Source organism: Helicoverpa zea, chromosome 25 (genome assembly GCF_022581195.2).
Source record: "Helicoverpa zea isolate HzStark_Cry1AcR chromosome 25, ilHelZeax1.1, whole genome shotgun sequence".
Classification (NCBI taxonomy): domain Eukaryota; kingdom Metazoa; phylum Arthropoda; class Insecta; order Lepidoptera; family Noctuidae; genus Helicoverpa; species Helicoverpa zea.
Genome location: NC_061476.1, coordinates 1,831,659 through 1,854,297, shown reverse-complemented (window position 1 = coordinate 1,854,297; position 22,639 = coordinate 1,831,659). Strand labels below are relative to the sequence as shown.

Here is a 22,639-nt window from a genome sequence, read left to right as displayed (position 1 = left end):
CTAGTCGTAAATAAATTTGTACTAGGTCGTGTAGACAGGATCGTGTTTGGAGAAGAATGGTGAGGAATTCGGCAGAGTAGAGGCCGAATGACGGCACTTTTCGGCCTCTTTGCTACTGCTGTGCCGTATTCGACCGGATTGATGCCGAATATTTCACACAGTCGCATCAATAGCAAAGACAACTAAACCCTCATATTTTGAAGTTATTTCCAAAAGAAAAGACAGTATTAAGACTTAACAAAAAAATCTATAAGAAATCAATTTATACCACACAAGAATTTCATACAACGAATATCAGGCCTCTTAGTATCCGGAATCCAACTAATTACTATCCAAACAAAATATTTCCGAAAACTAGTTCTGAGATCACTCAAACGCAGACACAGGCTGACGAAAAATAGTCTGTTATTGTCCTATTAATTTGAGATGTCTTAAATCTATTGACTATTAACACGATTCTGTTTGGCGCGAACATTGTTTCGACAAACGATGATTTATTACATCTATAGGATGTTTGCTTGCAATTTTAGAATCGATTTTTTAGTAACTGATAGCATGATTGAGGACAATATTGGTTAGGCTATTCAGATGTATTTGTGGCCGTAGCTAATCTTGAACCTGGCTAAACGACTAACAATGCTGCAGTTGTCAGTTTGCCCTTAAATTACTACCAGTTTTCTACAAGATCTTAGAGAGCCAGGAACATATAGGTGATCCAAAAAATGACAACTCGAAGCAGAAATACATAACTTCATGCTTAGAGCCGACTCTGATTCCTAAGCCTACAAAACCTAATAATACCTGCTGATCTCATGACCTCAAGACATCGTCTTCGCTAAAACAAGGAATATGTCATACCCGGCAGAAATCACATAGGGTTGTCAATGCTTTCCCCATATCACACTTCAATCACTCTTCGAAACATCACAGACACTGTAATAATTCTTTTTTGAGGCACCATGATATTTTGCCAAGATTTTTTCTTTCTTTCTTTCCTCGCGTTTGATCCTTGAGTGACAAATCTCAACTGATCAACGTGTTGGTAAGCGCGCGACCCTGTGGTACTCAATTGACCCAGCGGAGGTCCTCCTACGCTCTTTTGTTAACGCTTAATTAGAATTGCATTATTTTAGAAGCTACGATTTCGATTTTGCAAAATGTTTTAGTTTTGCGGTTTTAGTTGTTTCAGAAACTATCATTTATTGGACCTAAATGGCAAGTTTAGGACGGTCGAAAATTGGAAGGAATTAAGAAGAACACACTTTTAAGCGACCTTATCAAGGCTCATCACAGGTGGAGTGAAGTTCGCAGGGATATTCAATGATAGATTATCTTCTTAACTGCAGAAGATATGAAGATTTGGATACGTGCTTGTTGCTCGTTCAAGCTCGCGAAAAGACTGCAGGTAAGGATTTATTTCCGCACCATAGCTATAAGCAATATTTCCCAGTTATGCAAAAAAATGCACTAAACAGTCTAAAAATATTTCGTTAAAAAGTTTTTATTAGAAAAGAAGTATGAAGTTATTGCAATAGGTTGACATGCAAGAGGTCAGTGACCGGTCGATGCACTAAAGAGTCGTAATTTTATAAATACCTACAATTTCTTTCATAACTTTTTATAGTTCCTAGGCAGTTTAGCACTCATTCATGTTTTGCTAAGCTTATGTGCGCATTGACTTGTATCATGAAAGTCTTAGCTCACAGCAAACGTAGAGAAAGACTTTTTAAGGCCAGACTTCTAGTTACGAAAATCGATGTAGGAAGCAACCAGGATACGATATAGTTATAAAGCAAACCTTCCTCGTTTTGAACTGAGGAACTGCAATGTAAAGAAACTCAAGTACTAAGTTGAAGAACTACAGGTTTCTTCAATACCTATAATCTGAGGGCATTGTAGTGCCACCGCCAAGACTAGAAAAGCAAAGAAGGGCACTACCTTTTGTCGAAGCGTTTCGTCGTGTTTTTGAACCTTCTTAACTTGAAAACCATAAATACAGCGACATAAAATTTAAACATAATTTTCGGAACCAATCCAACTATGAAGCTATTATCAAATTGATCATAAGCATTAAATAAATCTGGTCCAACAAATTGTAGTGCAAGGATAGGTTGTTAGCCTATGAATAGAATGGATTTCATTTCAATTGAGCTCATAAAGTGGATAGGATTGACGCGTCTTATTCTGAGATTGCGATTATGACAATTGACTTATCTAGAGATTTTTAGAACTCTTATGTGATTTAGACGATAGTTTTAAATAATACAACTGTTGTTATGTTATTGAACAGGGCTGTCTGAGTCGTTGTTTTAGAATAGGACCCTTTAGAATTTCACATAAGGGATAAGCAAATAGCATTTTTAACCGGCATTTCACCAGACGGGCCCGTAGATTATTTTGACGAATAAGTACAAAATATTACTGTAGTAGCTGAATGATTAGTTGCTTGTCGGAGTTAAGAAAACTTGTAAGTAAATAAAAAACTGAATTAAACTCACCTGTCCATACCGAGACGAAGCTAAATGCACGTTCCTGTTCTTGAGAGAGAAGTCGGGCCTCTTGCCTAACCCATAGTTGCTTTTGTTCTGTGATATGAATTTCTTTGGTCTATCCAGTCTTTCCGTAGAGCCCGTCTCGTTCTCATCTTCGGTTCTTTTCGAAGTAGACGGAATCCCCCTGTACGCCCCTCTCGTCCCCCTGATCGTCTTCTCGGGGGACTTATCCTGCTTCCTCGTGATCAGGTTATCTTTCCTCTGTTTATTGCTTCTCAAGGTCACATTCGACGCCATATTGTCCATGGTCCGTCAAATGCTTCAACCGACTATATCACACCCTTATTTTCTTATTATAGTTATCATATTCTTGTGATTAATTAAATAATGTATCGATTAAATAAATTGAATAAATAGTGATTTAAGCATCGGATATAGCGTTTAACATAAAATTCATATCGTTATTTGCGTTTATGAGAGTATATAGTGATAACTTGAAATAATAACAGTTACAATGGATTACACTAATTAATTAATATAAATAAATAGCTAATTCCGTCTTTTGTTTCTCTCTCGCTTGGTTCGCATCTTCCACTGTTACCGCTCCGAACTGTCTTTATTACTAAGTGAAAAATAATTATATATCTAATAAAAAATTAACAGTCTTCAGGAAGATTTTGGAAAGTTTCTTGCAGGATTTTTTTAGATGTTATCTGAAACAAAAAAGTGGAAAATTAGAAAAATAACCTAAATTATTAAATGAAAAATCTGTGTAACTTCGATAAAGTAATTAATATATCAAATGACAGGGAATCTATGGGCGTAAATCGGGATCCTTTGACGACGGAAGTAAATAAAATAAACAGTTTCAAAATCTAGCAGAAAACAAAATGAGTAACTCCATCCAAGAAAGCACAGCACAGATTAAGAGAAACAATTGATGACGATACAGTTCATATAAAACACTGCACTCAGATGCATACGGTTAGAGTAAAAGCCGACTAGACATAGTTAGGAAAAAGCTAGCCAGATGATGACATATAAAACTCCAATACGTACAATCAACAACAAAAACTACGACATTTAAAACAATTCCACCACTTTCTCACACGTCCATACAAATTGGTGACGTCATATACATTATCAACACTCCAACCGTGATATCAGAAAATCTGTGTCGTACATAGGTACATAATAATCAACGTAATACTGAATGGCTATTGTTTGTTTACTAGTTTATTGCTTGATTAAATGTGTGTAGTTTATTTTATAAGTAGGTTTATCGAGCCAATGTTTATGGCGGTTGGAAGATGGCGCGAGTCCGCGAAACCTTAATCAGGTGTCAGCGATCGACGCAGGTGCGAAATTGCTGTGACAGCACTTTAATTTTGTAATAACATATGAGAGAACCAACCTCTCGAGTATTCGATTCCAGGTCAAGCAAAAACCAATGCAACTTTTCTAAGTTTGTATGTACTTTCTAAGTATATCTTAGACACCAATGGCTGATAAAAACGTGAAGGGAAATATATTGAGGAAGATATTGAGGAAACCTGGACTACAAAGCCTGAAATCACCAACCCGCATTGAGCAAGCGTGGCGATTAGCGCTCAATCCAAGTGGGACGATAAAAAGACAGTAACAGTATTTCGAGGAAATAACCTGAGGATCGGCAGTGAGCCACAAGGACCAAAATTTGAATCCTGGATGGACAATTAAAACACTATTATAAATAAATAAGCAATTGATTGATTAAAGCATGTTATCATTGTCTGCAATCTCTGTTAAATCAAAGGATAAGACACTTGCATTACCTGGGTATATATTAGCTAACTATAATTTGGTTGAAAGCCTACTACCTACTACTTATTACATCAAGTTTTAAGTTGGTGTTGAAGCATCAAAAAGTTTTCATTAGGAAAAAAGTAAATATTTTTTTAAATAATAAATACAACTCAGAAACTCTGTATACAAAGACTATGCTATAAATAAATTTATATACTGTGATTGTACTAGCCGTCCAGTTTCTTGTAAGATGATCTAGCACATATTATATATTGCAGGCTATTAATATACTGATAACAGACACTAGCGCCATCTATTAATACACAGGAGAACTAGATAGAAAACATCTAAATATTCAAATGATGTAGTGTTACACAAACTTGTGAAATAACTTTAATCATAATTATATGAGAAAAAATAGCAGAAAGACAATGACATTAAATTAGCCCATTGTGTCCCGAGCGGTGACGACAAGTTAAAAAAACAAATATTTTAAAATCTAGTCAAGTAAAAAAAATGCAGCAAGAAAAATACAATATAAAATGGGATAATTACATTTTCAATTTAAAAACTCCAATCAAAATATAAAGATCCAACAAGAATGATATCAACCACCAGATATTCCGAACTTATTCTAAAACTTAATTTCCTAAGGCCAGGAAAACAACTCAAATCTACTTAAAAGTACCTATGAACTATACGGAATAATTTCAGTAGTGGTGCTTAAACGTTGTTAATCATGAACATGCATATTATGCAAGTATGAAAAGTTCACCTATATGGATCAAAGGAGGTCAAACCGAGATAATCAAAAATGTTCTACCTCTAACAGTAATTTATATACAAGTAGACTCCATGACTATCCTGATGAGAATCTATGACTACAAATCACACTTGATATGTTAAGAAACAAAAGTGAATCATCGGAAACCCCCTTACTGGGCTTGTAGAATTCCATTCACCCTTTATCCAACCATCTCCTTATCAAACCAAGTCATTAACAAAAAAGAAACAATTGGCTTTATCTCTTTAATTAACCCATAGCGAACTTTGACTTTAAATCATAACAATGATTTGTAATCTCGTTATCAAAGAACTAACAAGTCTTCGATTAACAGTCAGTGCAGTGCAGTGGTCAGTCTCAAATCGTAAAAGCGAACAGTCGCGTACTGGCAACTAAAAAATATATTTCTACCCTCATTTCTAGTTATGGTTATTAAGAAGTGTGTTAGATGCAAAAAAAATGTTACCAAAAAGGTGCCCGGGCTGGAGTGCAGTAGGTGTGACAAAGTTGTGCATGCTGATTCCGTGTGTTCAAAGCTATCAAATAAGCAGCTGAACACCCTCAAAAATTCGCCTGGTATAGAATGGAGTTGCGAAGAGTGTCTTAAAAATCTCTCACGTAGGTCTTCCTTCTTAATCCCTGAAGAGGACGACGATGAAAACGAGCACGAAGATCCTAAAGGTACGGAGATGGCTCCAGTAGTCGATGCTAACAAGCTGGTTCAGGACATCAGTCGCGAAGTAAAGAAGGCTTTCCGCGAGGAAATTAGAAGTCTCGAGGACTCGCTAGAATTCTTCAGTGATCAACTGTCATCTATGGAGCAGGCTATTAAAAAGCAAGACAGCAAAATCAAGGATCTTGAAAACAAAAATTATGACCTGCAAAATAAAAACAAGAACCTAGAGTTACGCATTACCGTCTTGGAGCAAGGGTTCCAAGAAGTTGAGCAGCAGTCCCTCGCAACAGCGTTGGAAGTCGCCGGGTTACCCGAAATACCCACTAAGGACATAGAGAAGGTTATGGATACCGTGGCCGACAAATTGAAGGTGGCTGATCGAGAAATACTTTCAACACGCCGACTACCAGGAAGTAAGGATAAACCAGGGTCCATCCTCGTTGAACTTAAGTCGAAGTCGCTCCAGCAACAATGGATAGGTGCTAGCAAGGACCACTGTATTACAGTGGGTCAAATAGTGCCGAACGTCCCGAAGGAAAAAGCTGATGACCGCGTCTACATAAGGGAGGCCCTCACCAAGTATCAAAAAACACTACTATATAATGCGAAAACCCAATTGTTAAATAAATCCTGTCAATATGTATGGTGCAAGAATGGCAAAGTGTTTGCTAGGAAGCTCAGTAATAGCAAAATTTATTATATCCGTACACTGCAGGATATTAAACAAGTAGGAAAAATATGTTCAACTCAACCCGAAAAACAAACAGATGGGTCAACTTCGTTGTAAAGTCTTCATAGCTTTCTCAGTCTCTCAGGTAGCACTTTTATTTAATATTTTACTTTGCTGTCTAATAGTCTAAGTAAGTAAGATATAATTATGGATATAAAAGTACAAGAAATCTTCAATTGCAACTCCACTAATCACTTTTTCAAACAAATAACTCCAAAAACCAGTATAAAGTTATCATGCATACATTTTAATATCAGATCGCTCATTAAAAACTTTACGAAGTTACAACAAACCATTCATACATGTAATTATCCACTAGACCTTATCATTTTAACAGAAGTGGGTATTACAGACAAAATTGTTAACTTGTATAATTTACCTGGCTATAAATTGTACTCGCAATTGCGACCAAACCGAAAAGGCGGCGGAATTGTCATGTATGTTCGGAATCATATTAAATATACACTAATCGAACAAATAAAAACTAAGACATTTGAAAACCTTACAGGATACATAAAAATAGATTCACTTAACGCAGTTGTCTCTGCAATTTATAGGCCACCGTCTACCAATAAAAATGTATTTGTTTCTGAGCTAGCTAATCATATGACTAGGTTTGATTTAAAACAAAACTTGCTCCTTATTGGTGATATGAACATTAATCTGAAAGAAAGTTCGACATACAAAGATTCATATTTAAGAACACTAAGCGAACATGGATTGATGTGTGGAATAACAGATTACACTAGAATTGAAACTAAAAAGGATTTAATCACTAAGTCTTGTATTGACCACATATTTGCACGTTTTCCCACACTCCAACCGTTCGCAGCGGTGCTCGATGTCGTACTGGCCGACCATCGGGGCATTATCTTTACCTGCAGTGACGAGTCGTTTCGAGATACCAAGTGTATACAGGCTGTTTTAAATAAATCTATTAATTACGATATTTTTTGCAAGGAACTTCGAAATGTTGACTGGACTAAAACTGCTAGTATGAATTCCCCTAACGATATTCTAAGTTTTATTTATGAAGCGTTTGATAAAGCAGAAAAGTCTGCAAGTAATAATAAAGTAAGAAAATTGAATAGCAGATACTCGAAGCGTTTTACTATACCTTGGATTGATAATAATATCACCCGGCTTTGTGATAAAAGAGACAAATTATATAGTGATTGGAAAAATAATTTACAAAATTCAAATATTAAATTAGAATATAATAAAATTAGAAATAAAATTCATAAAATATTAGAAAATAGAAGAAACAATTATTATATGCAATATATTAATGATAATTTTAAAAATGTAAAAAAAATGTACACTATCCTAAATCAAATGCTAGGGAGAGTGACCTTGTCACTTGATACGGCTATCCTTAGAGCTTTTGATGCACAAGGGGTCACTACTAAAACCATTGCTGACAACTTTGCAAATTGTTTTGACAGAGCGGTCAAAGACATCGTTCCAAAGTGTAGTATTAAAATTACAGATCCTGAAGCAACACGTATGCCCTTGGATTCTAGTATGCTGTTTAAAAAAGCTTCGGCTAGTAGCGTTCATAATGTCATTAAACAACTCAACTCAAGAAAAGCTCCAGGCCCAGACAATATTAAAGTTTCGGATATTAAAATGATAGGTGATTATATATCGAAACCAATTGCTGACTTAATTAATCGAAGCATTGAAACTGGTTTATATCCAGCTGACCTTAAGCTAGGCTGCATAAGGCCAATCCACAAAAAGGGTAAGAAAAACGATTATTCAAACTATCGTCCAATAACACTGCTCTCATCTATTGATAAAATAGTTGAAAAGTATGTTTGTGAACAAATTCATGCATTTTACAGGCAACATAACGTAATTAACCGATACCAATTCGGTTTCCAGGCCGGCAAAAGCACATCGAACCTCTTGTCAGAATTCACCGATGAAGTTAATAAGCATCTAAATGATAAAAAATATGTTCTTGCTCTTTTTATTGACTTCTCACGTGCTTTTGATACACTCATTCATAATCAGCTGGTTACTAAATTGGATGACTGCGGAGTACGCGGTCCATTACTCAATTGGTGTAAAAATTATTTAAAAAATCGAACGTTCTCTGTAAAAGTTAATAACACTAGTAGTGAACGCAAAGCTGTAACTGAAGGAACAGCTCAGGGCTCAGTATTAGGGCCTTTGCACTTCTTATCATATGTAAATGATATGAGTAATTGCATCACAAACTGTACATGCTTTCAGTTTGCGGATGACACTTGCCTTGTTATTGCTGATAGAAATCCTCAATTAGCTTGCGAACGCTTACAACACGACCTTGATGCTCTGACAAGGTGGTGTCATGATGCTGGCTTAGTACTTAATGCAAGCAAAACGAAATTATTGGTTATCAGATCTCCCTATATTAAAAAACTGTCCTCACAGAGCCTAATAGCCCATAACCATGATTGCTTGCATACAGTTAATGTGACCAACTGTAACTGTCCTCAAATAGATGCTGTCAGTAAACAAACATATCTGGGAGTAATTATAGACGATAAGTTTAACTGGAGTTATCACATAGAACGTGTTTGCGATAAACTTCGTCAATTTCTTGCTATTATGACCATTCTCAAAAACCGCCTACCCTTCAAAGTGAAGGTAATGCTTTACTATGCGTTGGCGGAATCGTACATCCAGTATGGCCTTAGTAGCTATGGTCGTACTTATAAAACATATCTTGACAGTATTTACAAAACTCAAATTCAAATTCTAAAAAAACTAGTATCACCAAAAATTAAAAATAAATTTTACGATAACATAAATGGCCTTTTTAAACATTGTAATGTCTTACCAGTTAACACTCAATTCAAGTTTTTATTATTAAAAGAACAATTTTTCAATAAAAAATTAAGAAACAAAATCGAACATCCTGTATGCACTCGGGCAATTTCTGAGAATAGGCTTCTTACACAGCGCGCCAACAACACCTATGGCGAACGAACTACCGCTTATATTGTACCCAGACTTATTAATAACCTACCCTCAGAAATAAAAAATAATATTACGCCAAAGAACATAAAATGTAAACTAAAGCAATATTACTTAAGTATTATTTAGGAATGTGTTTATCTTAAATTGTTTATATTGTTAGCGACATTAACGTAGTATATATTTGTAAAACCTCATTTTATAAAACTTCGCTTTTGAGATGGATTCGTGATAGCACAAGTTTAAACCTTAGTGGTTTTTGGTTGCTGTTTTAAATGTATAATCATGTATTTACTGTAAATATGATAAATAAAAGAAAAAAAAAAAAAAAAAAAAAAAAAACAGGTCATACCAATAGATAGCAAACTACACTCAAGAACAATGATTAGATGACCAGACACTCTATAAGGAAGCCACAAACATTTGATAGTTTCAATGTCAATCATATCACTATCGCACTACATCATCTACTTAGTACACAATCCAATGATTTCTTACTTGATTCAATCCACAATTTAACTACCAAGACTTTCACTCAGAGACAAAATTAGCGTGCAAAGATGACAGGCAAATCTGATTATGTTATTTACAAAACGAGGCACGAACATGCTGCATTGTTTACAGAAAGCAATTACATGACCAAATGATCTATATGAAGGTGCTGAGACACGAACCGCCGGCTCTAGGTGCACACTCCGGCGGGTATAAGCCGATCCGACTTCAAGACGAAGTGAACCACAAAAAAACTATGCAAACGACACTGGAATAACGAAAACTAGGTGCCGGCATGAAATAATACACACTATATAACACGAATACGACACTCGGCGAGTCGACATACCACACACTGTTGTACGTACATTCCACACCTGTGTCGCGACGAATTTTATTACCAGTAGTACTAAAATCCGCAGACAGCGGCCGTTCTAATGCAGTAAATGGCGCATAGTTGAATCAAGCTGAATAAATAGAATAAAAAACTGAAATGACAGCACGTCAAGCTCACAAAACCAATTTCTAGTCGATAATATGCGTTTTATACCTCGGTATCGGCATCTTCGGACGGGTGGACGTTTTTAACGACACTGAAACGTTACTTTAGCTAAATTGATATTGGATTCTATAAATACTTACAAATAAAAATCTGGAATCACACCATTGTTTTTTCTTCTGCACAATCAGTAATCGATGTTGCTATACTAGAAAAAAATGTTACCGTGAAAAGTGGGTCATCATCGATCACTTGCATTTCTTCTTTCACTTTCACTTTAAGAAGCTGGTCTGGGTTACTGCAAGTTACTACTGTTGCTTACGAGACACAACTATTATTCCTTACACATGTTAGTATCCCGGATGTATGGAAATTAGCACGCTCTGTATGATTTAATAAATGCAAAAAAAAAAACATGAAATAAATAGCAAGAGCCAAGTTACTTCAATCAAATCACCCGTATATTCAATAAAAGAAGTTATCAAGTCTGTTAAATCTAATTAAAGCTTTGTTTTATTACATAAAATCACTAGTTCTAACGTAATTTAATTAACTTCAAGTGCAGTTATTCACAGTGGGGAATATCGGGGAAATTACTGAATGTGGAGCTTGTTATTATTTCTGGTCACACAGATGAATGTAGAAGTTCCATTACAAGCAAATTTTTATTACATTTTATAACTTTCCTACATAACAAAATCTTCAATTAACTGTGATTTAAATTATGCAAGTTTCAAGTTACATACTTGAAATCGATTACTGATAAAGTTTACCTAATATTTTTTCAAATTTACAGTTTTTTAAATTTTTTACATACCTATGTTAAAAAAAAATAGCTTGTATAGGACCGTAACATAATTTTCGTTCTGAAATTGCACTCAGGAGCTAGCTGTTATTCTTTGGAAAATGTTAGGATAACTTAAATGCGTTAAAGCATTTAAAGGAATGGAATCACAATATGGACTTAATAATAATTAATTAAAAAATATTAATCGTAACAAACACATATTTTTTTGGGAATATTGTCTAGAACCAACAATCAAATGTAACTTCTCAGTTTCTGAACCGAAAATAGTGATGTCGATTGTGTACATGGCATAAATTCAATTTCTTTAATTTTTTACGTAAAATATGATGTGAATAAGTGAATTAGCAGGAAAAAATTGAATAATGGCGTTCGTAAGCGCTGTGACCGGCGATGACTCCACGAAGAAATTCATGGATGTCCTTCAAAACGATTTCAAGACATTGAGTTTGGAGACCAAGAAGAAATATCCTCAGATAAGAGAGGTTTTTAATATTTATATGTTATTTATCATTGTAAAATACACTTCTTAACCAACAACACACTTATAGCTAATTTTTCAATCAATACAAGGTTAAAAAGCTGAAGAAAATAATATTGAAAAAAATTCAATGTCTTCCTCATATTGTACCTATTTTGTTGTAATTACTCACAAATCCTTTTTTTAATGACGCCGGTGTTTCTAAGCCCGGTACTTCCACTCATTATCTACAGTTTCTCTGCTAACACTGATAATTGCTTTGAAGATATAATTCCAATCTATTGTAAAACATTTTATGATTGTATTTTTATGGGTGGAGTTATAACTCATAAATTATCATAGTTTAATAGATATTAAAAAGCTACTGTTTGTGATTTTATACATCTCATTATGTTATAACTGGTCAGTTTAAAAGACATACATATTTCTTGCTTGAAGTCCTTTCTATCAAAAAGTTAATTTCATAAGCATACTCCTCAGCATACAAACAATATGTAATCATAAATATGAGATTTGCAACAATTCGAAACTTGAAATATGCAAACTCTTAAAGATTATGTTAACCTTCCATTGATGCTGCTCTCATATCATATCACTTCAAATCATATTTGGGTAGTTGTCCCTATAGATATCTGTTTAGGACCAAGTGATTTAGATTCTTTCTCAAATGATTTTCTCAGTAACATACTGAAATCTATGGCCAGGATATCCAGAGATCTCCTCTGGAACTCTACTCTATGTTCCTATCTCTACTCTATTCAACTCTCTATAACTAATATTAGATACATAGACAATTGTTTGTGGTTCAGATGATAAAATTACAATAGGTAAAGAATTTTATTGAAGTGCTTTTCTAATAAGAAACATAGTATTCTATTGCACTCAGTATTTGAAAGATCCAGATCCACATGTTATGTCTAAAGGTCAAGGAACAATTAAGTAAATTGCAAACAAAAGTGATAATTGGAGGAGCATGTTTTTTCAATTTAGTAGACAAATAGTATAGTATTGAAAATAATAGATATGGAAATATATTTACTCTTTAATTATCTATCAGTTGCAATTCTTAACTGTAATTTTGAATATTTTTAGGCATGTGATGAAGCCATTGAGAAGCTGTCCCTCGCCTCCAACAACCCTCAGGCCTCGTTGTATGGAGTAGTCAACCAGATATTGTACCCTCTTGTCCAAGGATGTGAGTCTAAGGACCTGAAGATTATCAAGGTAAGAAGTCCTTAGTTATACTAGAATTGAGAAATTAAAGGCTGCACATTCACACCAAAACTACAGTTTTTTTCAATGATATTTGGTACACATAAAAAAAACAACATAGACTATTTTTAATCGTAAAAACATAAGAAGATGACAATTTTTTCGGGTACCGAAAGTAGTTCCCTTGGGACATAATTGGAATTATGGGGCTAATAATTAAACCACTTTGAGGTAGAGAGATTGAAATATAGGCCCTCCAAAATTAGACATGGTTTCGCCTTGGGACTATCAATGGCCAGTTGCCCAACTTTACCTCAATAAACAGGCCCTTTGCCTGTTTATTTGGCTTTTTTCTTCTTTTATTAAGCATGTTCTACTTTTCCAGTTCTGTCTTGGCACCATCCAGCGTCTGATAGCCCAGCAAGGCATAGATGCCAAAGGAGCTCGGCATGTAGTGGACTGCCTTTACAACCTGGGCCAGGCAGGAGTGCTGGAGCTCAAGCTACTGCAAACTGCTGCCCTGTTGATGACCACGTCAGATCTGGTGCATGGAGACACCCTGGCTAGGGTGAGTTATATGTATAATATGTACATGCCTCTACAACATGGGACAAGCAAGAGATAAAGTTCCTCCAGTCTGCAGGCTTGTTCATAATCACAGTTGCATCTGGTACATTAGACTAGGGTGAGTTAAATGCTCTGGCCTGTAGAGACTCACACAGTAGCTAGACTCCCGCAGCTTCGCGCGCACATGTCATATGTCGCCATCACTTTATAAAAATCATGTTCTCAATAGTCAATTCTTTATTAGAATTCAAAACGTTATACAGGTGTCAGTTTTTATGGTCTAGAAACAATATACATATAGGCCACAGCTTCAAGAACTTGGAAAGTTTTTAGTAGCTTATTACAAAATTATAAATATAGTTATTGCAAATTTCTGTATTTCTTATTACAAAAAGTTTATTATTTTGTTTCCTAAAAACATATGATAAAATTGACATGATACAACAAAACCGGAAGAATTATGTCCAATCAGATAAATATCTTATCTACCAAATCAATATCAGTTTAAAAAGCAATATTAAGTAAAGGCAATCATTTATCTAAGATCATATTTCAGATTTCAATAACAACACACTTTAAAGTGCTTTCAGACAAAGTTTACTACATTATGTTTAGTATATTTAAGACTTTCTGAGTTTTAATTGCTTGTATGTCGTTACAAAAAATACATGTCGTTTACAAAACAATAGAAAATCGATTGTTTCTCGAGTATACAATCGTATATCTGCGCTCCGAAATACAACGGGTTAAGGCTTGCTTAGCTCAATTTTATTTGTTTCTAAACTGGATATCTATAGTTTCATCTGTGTATAGTGAAGTGAATAGTAGTAAAATATGACAATTCCAGTTGGCACGCACGGACGGCACTCAGTAAAGTTTTATAAGCATGAAAGGGATCGCCTCCTTGGGGTAAATTCAGTTGTTTTATATTTTTCTTTCTTGTCTCGGTTTTTTGCAGCAATAGCGGTCGTTTTAAATAATTTATCATATGTAGAAAAGAAAATCGTAATATTACTGTTAATATTTACAGTGTTTTTTTGTTATTTTTAAGTAACATATTTTTATCCTCATAACTAGATATCACAAATAATAAAAACAATATTTCGACACATACACAGGAAGCATATCAGCGGATCAACCTACCCGAATCTGTCTTTGACCAATCGAACATTACCCTTTTGTTGAAAATAGGTTGAAAATCTATTGAGAAAGAAGACAGATCACAATCCATACAAAATTGCCCCACGTCCTATAACAATGTGACGTATCTCAAAAAAAAGATAAAAATGTTTAAAAAAATATGGCATACTCTCTAATTTATTTTTTTTACACCTTCATACGAAAAAAATGCTTTAAAAATTGTTCAAGCGCTGTTATGAAAACATCGTTCTTAGGACTATTTTATTAAATATTTTTTTTGTTTGATATGGTATACCTCACAGGTGGTCCCATAATCATCAGGTCAGGATCTGATGATGGAAACCCTGAGAAATTCAGGGCAACTTTTGAAAGTTGTAGGCATGCGCAGGAAAAAACTTGACTATAAGGTGCATGTCTTATAACACTATGCAACAGTGCAGATTTGGAGCTGACCTGATGATGGAGACGAAAGAAGGTCGATGGAACTCGACAACCGAATATGTAAACTACCTCGTGTTTGGGCTTATATTATTTGTGTTGAATAGACCTTTGCAACAGTGAAGGTTTGAAGCTGACTTGATGATGGAGACCAGAGAAGGGCGAGGGAACTCGACAACAGAATATGTAAACTACCTCGTGTTTGGGCTTAAGTATATTATTTGTATTGAATAGACCTTTGCAACAGTGAAGGCTTGGAGCTGACCCGATGATGGAGACCAGCAGGAGACAACAAAATATGTAAACTACCTCAGAAGTCGGTGTCTAATGGATGTACCTAAGTTTATTTCGGCACCGACTTCTAGGCCGATGCTCCTAAGAATAGTTTTTTTTTTTGCTTTTTAGTGTTTTTGGGAGTCGGTTTTATTTTATTTTAAAAAGTTTTTTTTTATTTTTGGCTTTTCAGTGACAAGCACAGTTGTCACTATCCGCATAAGTGGAAAGTTCTCATCAATACGAATAATATAAGCCCAAACACGAGGTAGTTCACATATTCAGTTGTCGAGTTCCCTCACCCTTCTCTGGTCTCCATCATCAAGTCAGCTCCAAACCTTCACTGTTGCAAAGGTCTATTCAATACAAATAACATAAGCCCAAACACGAGGTAGTTTACATATTCGGTTGTCGAGTTCCCTCGACCTTCTTTCGTCTCCATCATCAGGTCAGCTCCAAACCTTCACTGTTGCAAAGGTCTATTCAATACAAATAATATACTTAAGCCCAAACACGAGGTAGTTTACATATTCTGTTGTCGAGTTCCCTCGCCCTTCTCTGGTCTCCATCATCAAGTCAGCTTCAAACCTTCACTGTTGCAAAGGTCTATTCAACACAAATAATATAAGCCCAAACACGAGGTAGTTTACATATTCGGTTGTCGAGTTCCATCGACCTTCTTTCGTCTCCATCATCAGGTCAGCTCCAAACCTTCACTGTTGCATATTGTTATAAGTTATAAGACATACACCTTATAGTCAAGTTTTTATCCTGCGCATGTCTACAACTTTCAAAAGATGCCCTGGATTTCTCAGGGTTTGCATCAGCAGATCCTGACCTGATGATTATGGGACCACCTGTGAGGTATACCATATCAAACAAAAAAATAATTTAATGAAATAGTCCATAAATAGTCCTATGAACGATGTTTTCATAACAGCGCCTGGACAATTTTTAAAGCATTTTTTTTTGTATGAAGGTGTAAAAAAAATAAATTGGAGAGCATGCTATATTTTTTTAAACATTTTTATCTTTTTTTTTTGAGATACGTCACATTGTTATAGGATGTGGGGCAATTTTGATCCATCTTCTTTGACAGATTGAGGCAGGTTGATGTGTTGAAGAAGTTTGATAGTTGAGGTAGGTTGACCTGTGGGCGTCTGTACACTGACAGTCAATACCTATATACTATATAAAGGAAAGTCTAAGTGCTAGTTACACTTCTTATAACTCAAGAATGGCTAAACCATTTAAGCTGAAAAGCTTAGACCCAGAAAAAGGACATAATGATAGATTTTTGTCACCATCCGGCATCGGGAAGCAGTTATCTCGGTACGCGGGCGGAAGCTAGTACTAAAAATAACCCCCTTCTTCTTCCGCAGACAATGGTCATGTGTATCCGTATGGTATCGCCGTCGGAGAGCCGTGACGTCAGCACCAGTCATGCGGCAGCAGCTACTGTGAGGCAGCTGGTGGCGTTGGTGTTCGAGAGGGCATTGGCTGAGGCTGAGGGTGAGAATTGTGTATTTCTGATGAATGGTGAACTGGTTAAGGGGGTAAATAGTTTGTTAAAATTATTGGGTTTAGCATAATTATATTTGTAAATGACACTAATATGTACTTAGTCAGTGTTATGCAAGTGTTAGATAAATCTTTGTCGGAGTTCCCGTCCAAAAACGCTTAGCATACATTTTTTTAAGATTTGACTATAAAGGTAGCACATCATGTAAGTTATCTAATTTTGTGCAAGGATTGGAGGTCAAAATCATTGACAAATTTAAAACGACCATATTTGACGATGCTAGAACCAGAGTGATCTAAGTGTCATTTTTGGCAAAAATGGTTTTTTTACACAATTGCGTGGAAAAATCATAATTCTTTCAGGCTATACTGATCTAAGTGCTTCCCACTATTATTTACCTTGAAAAATCAATTTGTGAACTGTCATAGTGATCTTAGTGGTTTTTTTTTGTAAAACTAAGAATGTTAGTTTTAATAAATAACTCATACTGATAAATATTGTTATTTTTATTATTTAAAACTTACATGAAGAAATAAAAATAAAAAACAAATAAAAAGCTCATAGATTTCAAAGGATAGTATTTAAACAAGTGACTGTGAATTACAATTTTAAGTGTCAAAATTAATTAATTTGGGTTATATAATTACTAAGTGAGCGACTGACTGCAAGTGACGAAAAATCAACAGAATAGTATCTTACAAACATTAATTTGAGTTACTTAAAATACAAAATGAGCAGCTTCATAATATTTGAGCGACTTAATATTTGTTTGAGTGTCAACGTTACGTCCTGCATTTTTTTCAATATTTAGCAAATGTATTTTTTATACTGAGCGGCATTTTATCTTAAATGAAGTGTTTCGAATACAAAATGTGTGAAATAAATTACATTAGACATATTTCCTAGGAAATCTATACATTTCCTAAATAGTAATCGGAAATGTATAATTAAGATATCAAGGGGTAAGCGGGGGATAGCGGAGCGAGGGAAGGGGATTGAAGCGAAGCATGCAAGCAGGCATGCAGCATGAAAGCACAATGCAACATGCAGCAAGCATGGCTTCTGTCACGGCTCCGGCGCTGCGGGGCTCCGGCGGTCCCATGCGCAGGCCGCCTCGCCCCTCCGCGCCTACGCGATTTTGAATTGCACTCTAGGGGTAGGGCAAACAAGACTATACGTGGAGTCGGTTTTGCAGTGATTCGTTTTCAAAATTCTGCCATCTTAAAATAGAATAACAGGAACCAATAATCATTAATAAAGCAGCTTACAAAACTTTGCTCAAAGTGAACTATTTAGTAGTACGTTATGTATAACCTCACTTAGAAAAATCGATTCTATCTTAATATTAAAGTTGCCCTCTCTGTATTTCCAGTCGCTCACTTAGTAATGTAGTCGCTCGGATAAAATTTTAATATATGAAATGGATTTATCACAATTCACTTTTTGTAAGCTCGTTCTGGATTTTATTATTAATTAATATTCGTTGTTAGTTTAGTTAATTTTTCGCTTACTCAAATTCATACCGCTCAAGTTATTAATACAGTATGTCATCATCAGTCGCAAAGCGTTTTTTTAATCGCTCGTTTTATTATATCCCGATTTCAAATAATAACGCGTATCGCATTTCCTTCATTTTCTCAGAAACATACTATCGTGCCCTAGATCACTCTGGCTCCAGCGTCGTCTTTGTGTCACGTATACCTAAATATTAAGGTATTTTGTGTATGCTTTCAGGTGCTCTAAAAGTGAACCCTGCAGATGTGAGACCACAGACTAACAACAAGGCACCTAAGGATCTTAAACCATGCGCCGTCGATGCATATCTTATATTACAGGTAACACTACATACATACAATCAGCTGTATGTAAAAAAGTTGTGACTGAAAATATAATAAGCAAAAACTAAAAAAAAGAAAACAATAAAAAGCGACTTCACAAGATATGAACGTAAAGAGAGAAAACTTTTTAGCTGCCTTCCATTTCCACCATCAAATCATGACTTGACGGAAATGGGATTACTTGCCAAGTAGGTATACTATTTTCATATAAATAAACCGGCCAAGTGCGAGTCGGACTCGCGCACCGAGGGTTCCGTACAAATGCTGTATAGATAAAAAGTGAGTTTCGCGCCAACCGTTCAGTTTAGAACAATCATAGTTATGGTAATTTCGTGAGAGTCAAAGTAGTTAATATTTTTTATTTTATAATATAACTAAAATAGTAGGCCAGTACCTTGTAAAAGTTATTTTATTGAAGTTATTTATATACAACATTTTATAGTCATCATTCAGAAATCTGATTGAAAATAACTAATTATGTCTTAAAGGTCATGGGGCATATCTGACCCGCTTTGTAAAAAGTGGCGGACATGAATCAAAGTAGTTTTAAATCGTGGAGAATGGTATGACGTTTCTTTGAATATAAATATTTTATTAAAATTCCATGGAGAAGAATGTCCAGGATCGTTTGAAAAATATAAAAGACAAGCAGTTTCAGAGGATTGTACAGGTTGCAATGCTAGTTTTTATTGTTAAAGACATTTCATAAAGAAGGAAGGTGCCAATCCGGATGACCAGGATCTGATGAGGATCTGGAAACCCTGAGAAATCGAGGGCAACTCTTGAATATTGTAGGCACGCATCGAGTCATAACCAGACATGTGAGTGTATTTTTGAGGGTATTGGTAAACAGTGAAGGTTTGGAGCTGATTTGATTATGGAGACTACAGAGAGTCAAGGGAACTCCCGAACGGTATGTTGCAACTACCACGTGTTTAGGCTTATTTTATTCGTATTGGCGAAGACTTTCCACAAAGATAGGTTTGACTGCCATTGTGGGATCGACAGCTAAGATCAGATATAGTTATGGGAACTCCTTTACAATTTATAACGTAACCTTGTGTTGGAGCTTATTTTATTTTAGGTGATGAGAATTCACTACTAACTTGGGTTAAAGCAGCCATTTCAGGAATGGGATCTTTTATTTTTGAGGGATTAATCACCTAAAGAGCCCCAGTTTCAGGTTTTTTTCGAAACCGCCTGACGACTTGTAGCTGTCGAATTGTAACAACGACTTCTAGAGAGTAGGATTCGGCGCTGCTGGCTTTACGTTTCTAGAGCCCTGACAAAAGTGTAATTCTGTCCCTTTCTTTGTTTTATAAAGTCGGCATTATTTTATTTTGTAGCATTTTACAAACAAATCCAACTTCAAACCTATAAAAAAGCAACAAGAAAACAAAAGCAAGAAAGAAATTAAAAAGATGTTAGGTGCATCGGTCTAGAAGTCGGTGTCTAGAGGATGCATCTATATTTATTTAACCACCGAGATCTAGACCGATGCATATAAACAGTTTTCTTGTTGTTTTAGAAGTTGTTTTTTTTTTTGTAAAAAGTTTTTATTTTTAACTTTTGTGAAAAGTTCTCGTCAATACGAATAATATAAGCCCAAACACGACGTAACTAAAACATACCGAGTTCTCTCGACTTTCTCACGTCTCGTCCTTTCTGATAGTTGCCCTCGATTTCTCAGGATTTCCATCATCAGATCTTGACCTGATGACAATGGAAATAAACGGCGAGTATACTCTTTCACTACAAAGAAATGATTTCTCAAATCCGTCAAACTTGGTCGTTTAAATTCCCCATTGAAATGAGGAAAATATTTGATGTTTACACCTGATTTTCTCTAGATTCCCATGGTTCACATTGATGCGACTAATGCCATAGTAAATCAGAGCCTTTATCATTATACTGTGCTATATATATTTCGTTCGTATCCGCCGTGGGTATGGTTTTCATACTAAGGTGCCCAATGACCTTTGAATGATTTAAAATTTTTCACAGTTTAGAGGCCATTATATTTATAGTTCGGCCATTCAGAGAATGCGTTCCTGACACGTCGCGATTGAACTGACGACGTAACTTTGCAATGGCGTTGCAGTTACGATAAAAATATTTTTGCTGGTTGTTTACCGTTTTAACAATTGAGGAGCATTAAAACAACATTATTATATCAATAATCAATGAATGTTATAATTTTGTGCCAAACTGAGTGTCAAATAACTTGGTAAACAATATTTTTCTAAATCTATACTGCGCTATTACAAGGTTATGTCAGCGGTTTATATTTTGTAGTGCTGTGCTAAAAATAACAGGCAAGTATCGTAATCTGTTCTTATACAGTTATAATATAAAATAATACGTTTTGATTTTCTTTTTAAGAATTGGAAAATAATGGACTATAAGACTTAATTATAACGTTTATGAAATATAAAAATAAAACTATGACCAAACCGCATTTTTATACTTAGATTAAAAATGGTAACCCCAAATGGCGTTATGGGCCGCCATTTTGTGACGCTAAAACAGTCGTCCGTTGTCGTTTCGTGCGCATAGACCACGTTTTTCAAGTGTTTTCGATCTGTTTTTATTTGATTACCCGGCTTTTGTTAGACCGAGATATCAGGATTGATTCTGTTATTGATAATAATATAATTATACATGTAGGCGAAGATGATGATGAAGACACCACCTCCTCAAGCAAATCGGAGTCTGATTAATATTCTGTTCGCACATTCAATTCAATGTACTTGTAACAAAGAATAAATAAAACAATTTTATTATATGAATATTACCTTTTTTTGGTTTCCACTTAAATAACTAAAATATAAAACAAATGATTCCGCCAATTTAAAACGAAAATAATCTTAAAATAATGCGGCGGTTCATTTTGAAGGAACGGTAACGAACTCAGTGTTATGTTGTGCCCATCACTAGTCGTGACTAACTGATAGGTGTCAGGAACGCATTCTCTGAACGGCCGAAGTATAAGAAGTGTTTGATATGAATTTCACTTTTTATTCAAAACTTTAATATCTCTACGCGTTCATGTGAAAAAGGGTAGGTAGTAAGTTTATAATTATGAAAAAAAATATTTTATGTCATGTAAGCAAAAATAATATTTTAATATTTTATGTAACTTCAAATTTATCATTTTCGCAATTTTTACCCGACTGCCAAAGAAGGAGGGTAATGTTTTTCGAGTGTATGTAAGTATGTATGTATGTCTGTTCCTTTGTGACCTCCTGTAGCCTAAACGGCTTGATGGATTTTGATGTATGAGGTATCGTTAGATTTGTCTTGATTACGGGAGTGTCATAGGATACATTTTATCCTAAAAGTCCCACGGGATATTTTTTCTAAATTTCCCTTTAAAAAAATATGTATGCGGTATCATTAGATTCATTTCAATCACGGGAGTAATAATTAATATGGGATACGTTTTTTCTCAAAATTCCCACGGGAACATGTTAATTCTGCGTCAACGCAAAGCAACTCATGCGTTAGCAAGCAAAAAGATAGGGCGTGGCCTGGCATGCGGCGCGCGGCGCGGTGCGGAGGGGGATATGCTCGAGTATACAGCCCGAATGCGGGCACACGCATAAGGGCACACGTCGTTGACGGTCTTCAGCAGTAATGACTCACCTAATTCTTTTTCTTCTTCACTACCAACAGTCCAGATTGGCGGTAAATTTATGTTGCGGAGTAACATCACTCGTAATCTAAAGCCAAATGTCGTCGAAATAATTTAAAATGGTACTTACATATACATAGTCTTCTACATCTACAACATTTTCGTTAAATAAAAACAGCTAAAAAGTTATAAATAAAAGAATTATTATTAAAAAAACAAAATACCCGACTGCACACTTAAAAAAAGAGTAAAACAAGCCCCACAATAATATTTAATTTATAAATATTGATGGAAAGCATCGCAG

General features: G+C 35.2%; 2 protein-coding genes across 24 annotated transcripts in view; one reads left to right on the top strand and one right to left on the bottom strand.

Moving 5' to 3' along the window:
- The window catches only part of LOC124642824, a 64,747-nt gene extending 53,851 nt beyond the window's left edge, over nt 1-10,896 (bottom strand). For 6 of the 19 annotated variants that reach the window (XM_047181526.1, XM_047181530.1, XM_047181531.1 and 3 more), the window contains exons 1-2: nt 10,295-10,393; nt 2,499-3,205 (exon numbers count right to left, since the gene is read on the bottom strand). In XM_047181526.1, coding sequence (XP_047037482.1) covers nt 2,499-2,798 — 300 coding nt within the window. In that variant the 5' untranslated portion in view covers nt 2,799-3,205; nt 10,295-10,393. The other 13 variants (XM_047181536.1, XM_047181539.1, XM_047181540.1 and 10 more) reach the window with 5 other exon arrangements.
- A 589-nt stretch (nt 10,897-11,485) lies between these two features.
- Nucleotides 11,486-22,639, top strand: part of LOC124642622 (protein MON2 homolog) — a 63,076-nt gene continuing 51,922 nt past the window's right edge. For 4 of the 5 annotated variants that reach the window (XM_047181133.1, XM_047181134.1, XM_047181132.1 and 1 more), the window contains exons 1-5: nt 11,486-11,715; nt 12,804-12,935; nt 13,309-13,491; nt 16,724-16,853; nt 18,598-18,698. In XM_047181133.1, the coding sequence (XP_047037089.1) occupies nt 11,596-11,715; nt 12,804-12,935; nt 13,309-13,491; nt 16,724-16,853; nt 18,598-18,698 (666 nt within the window). In that variant the 5' untranslated portion in view covers nt 11,486-11,595. Of the gene's footprint in view, nt 11,716-12,803; nt 12,936-13,308; nt 13,492-14,108; nt 14,400-16,723; nt 16,854-18,597; nt 18,699-22,639 lie in introns of those variants that run through there. The other variant, XM_047181137.1, reaches the window with a different exon arrangement.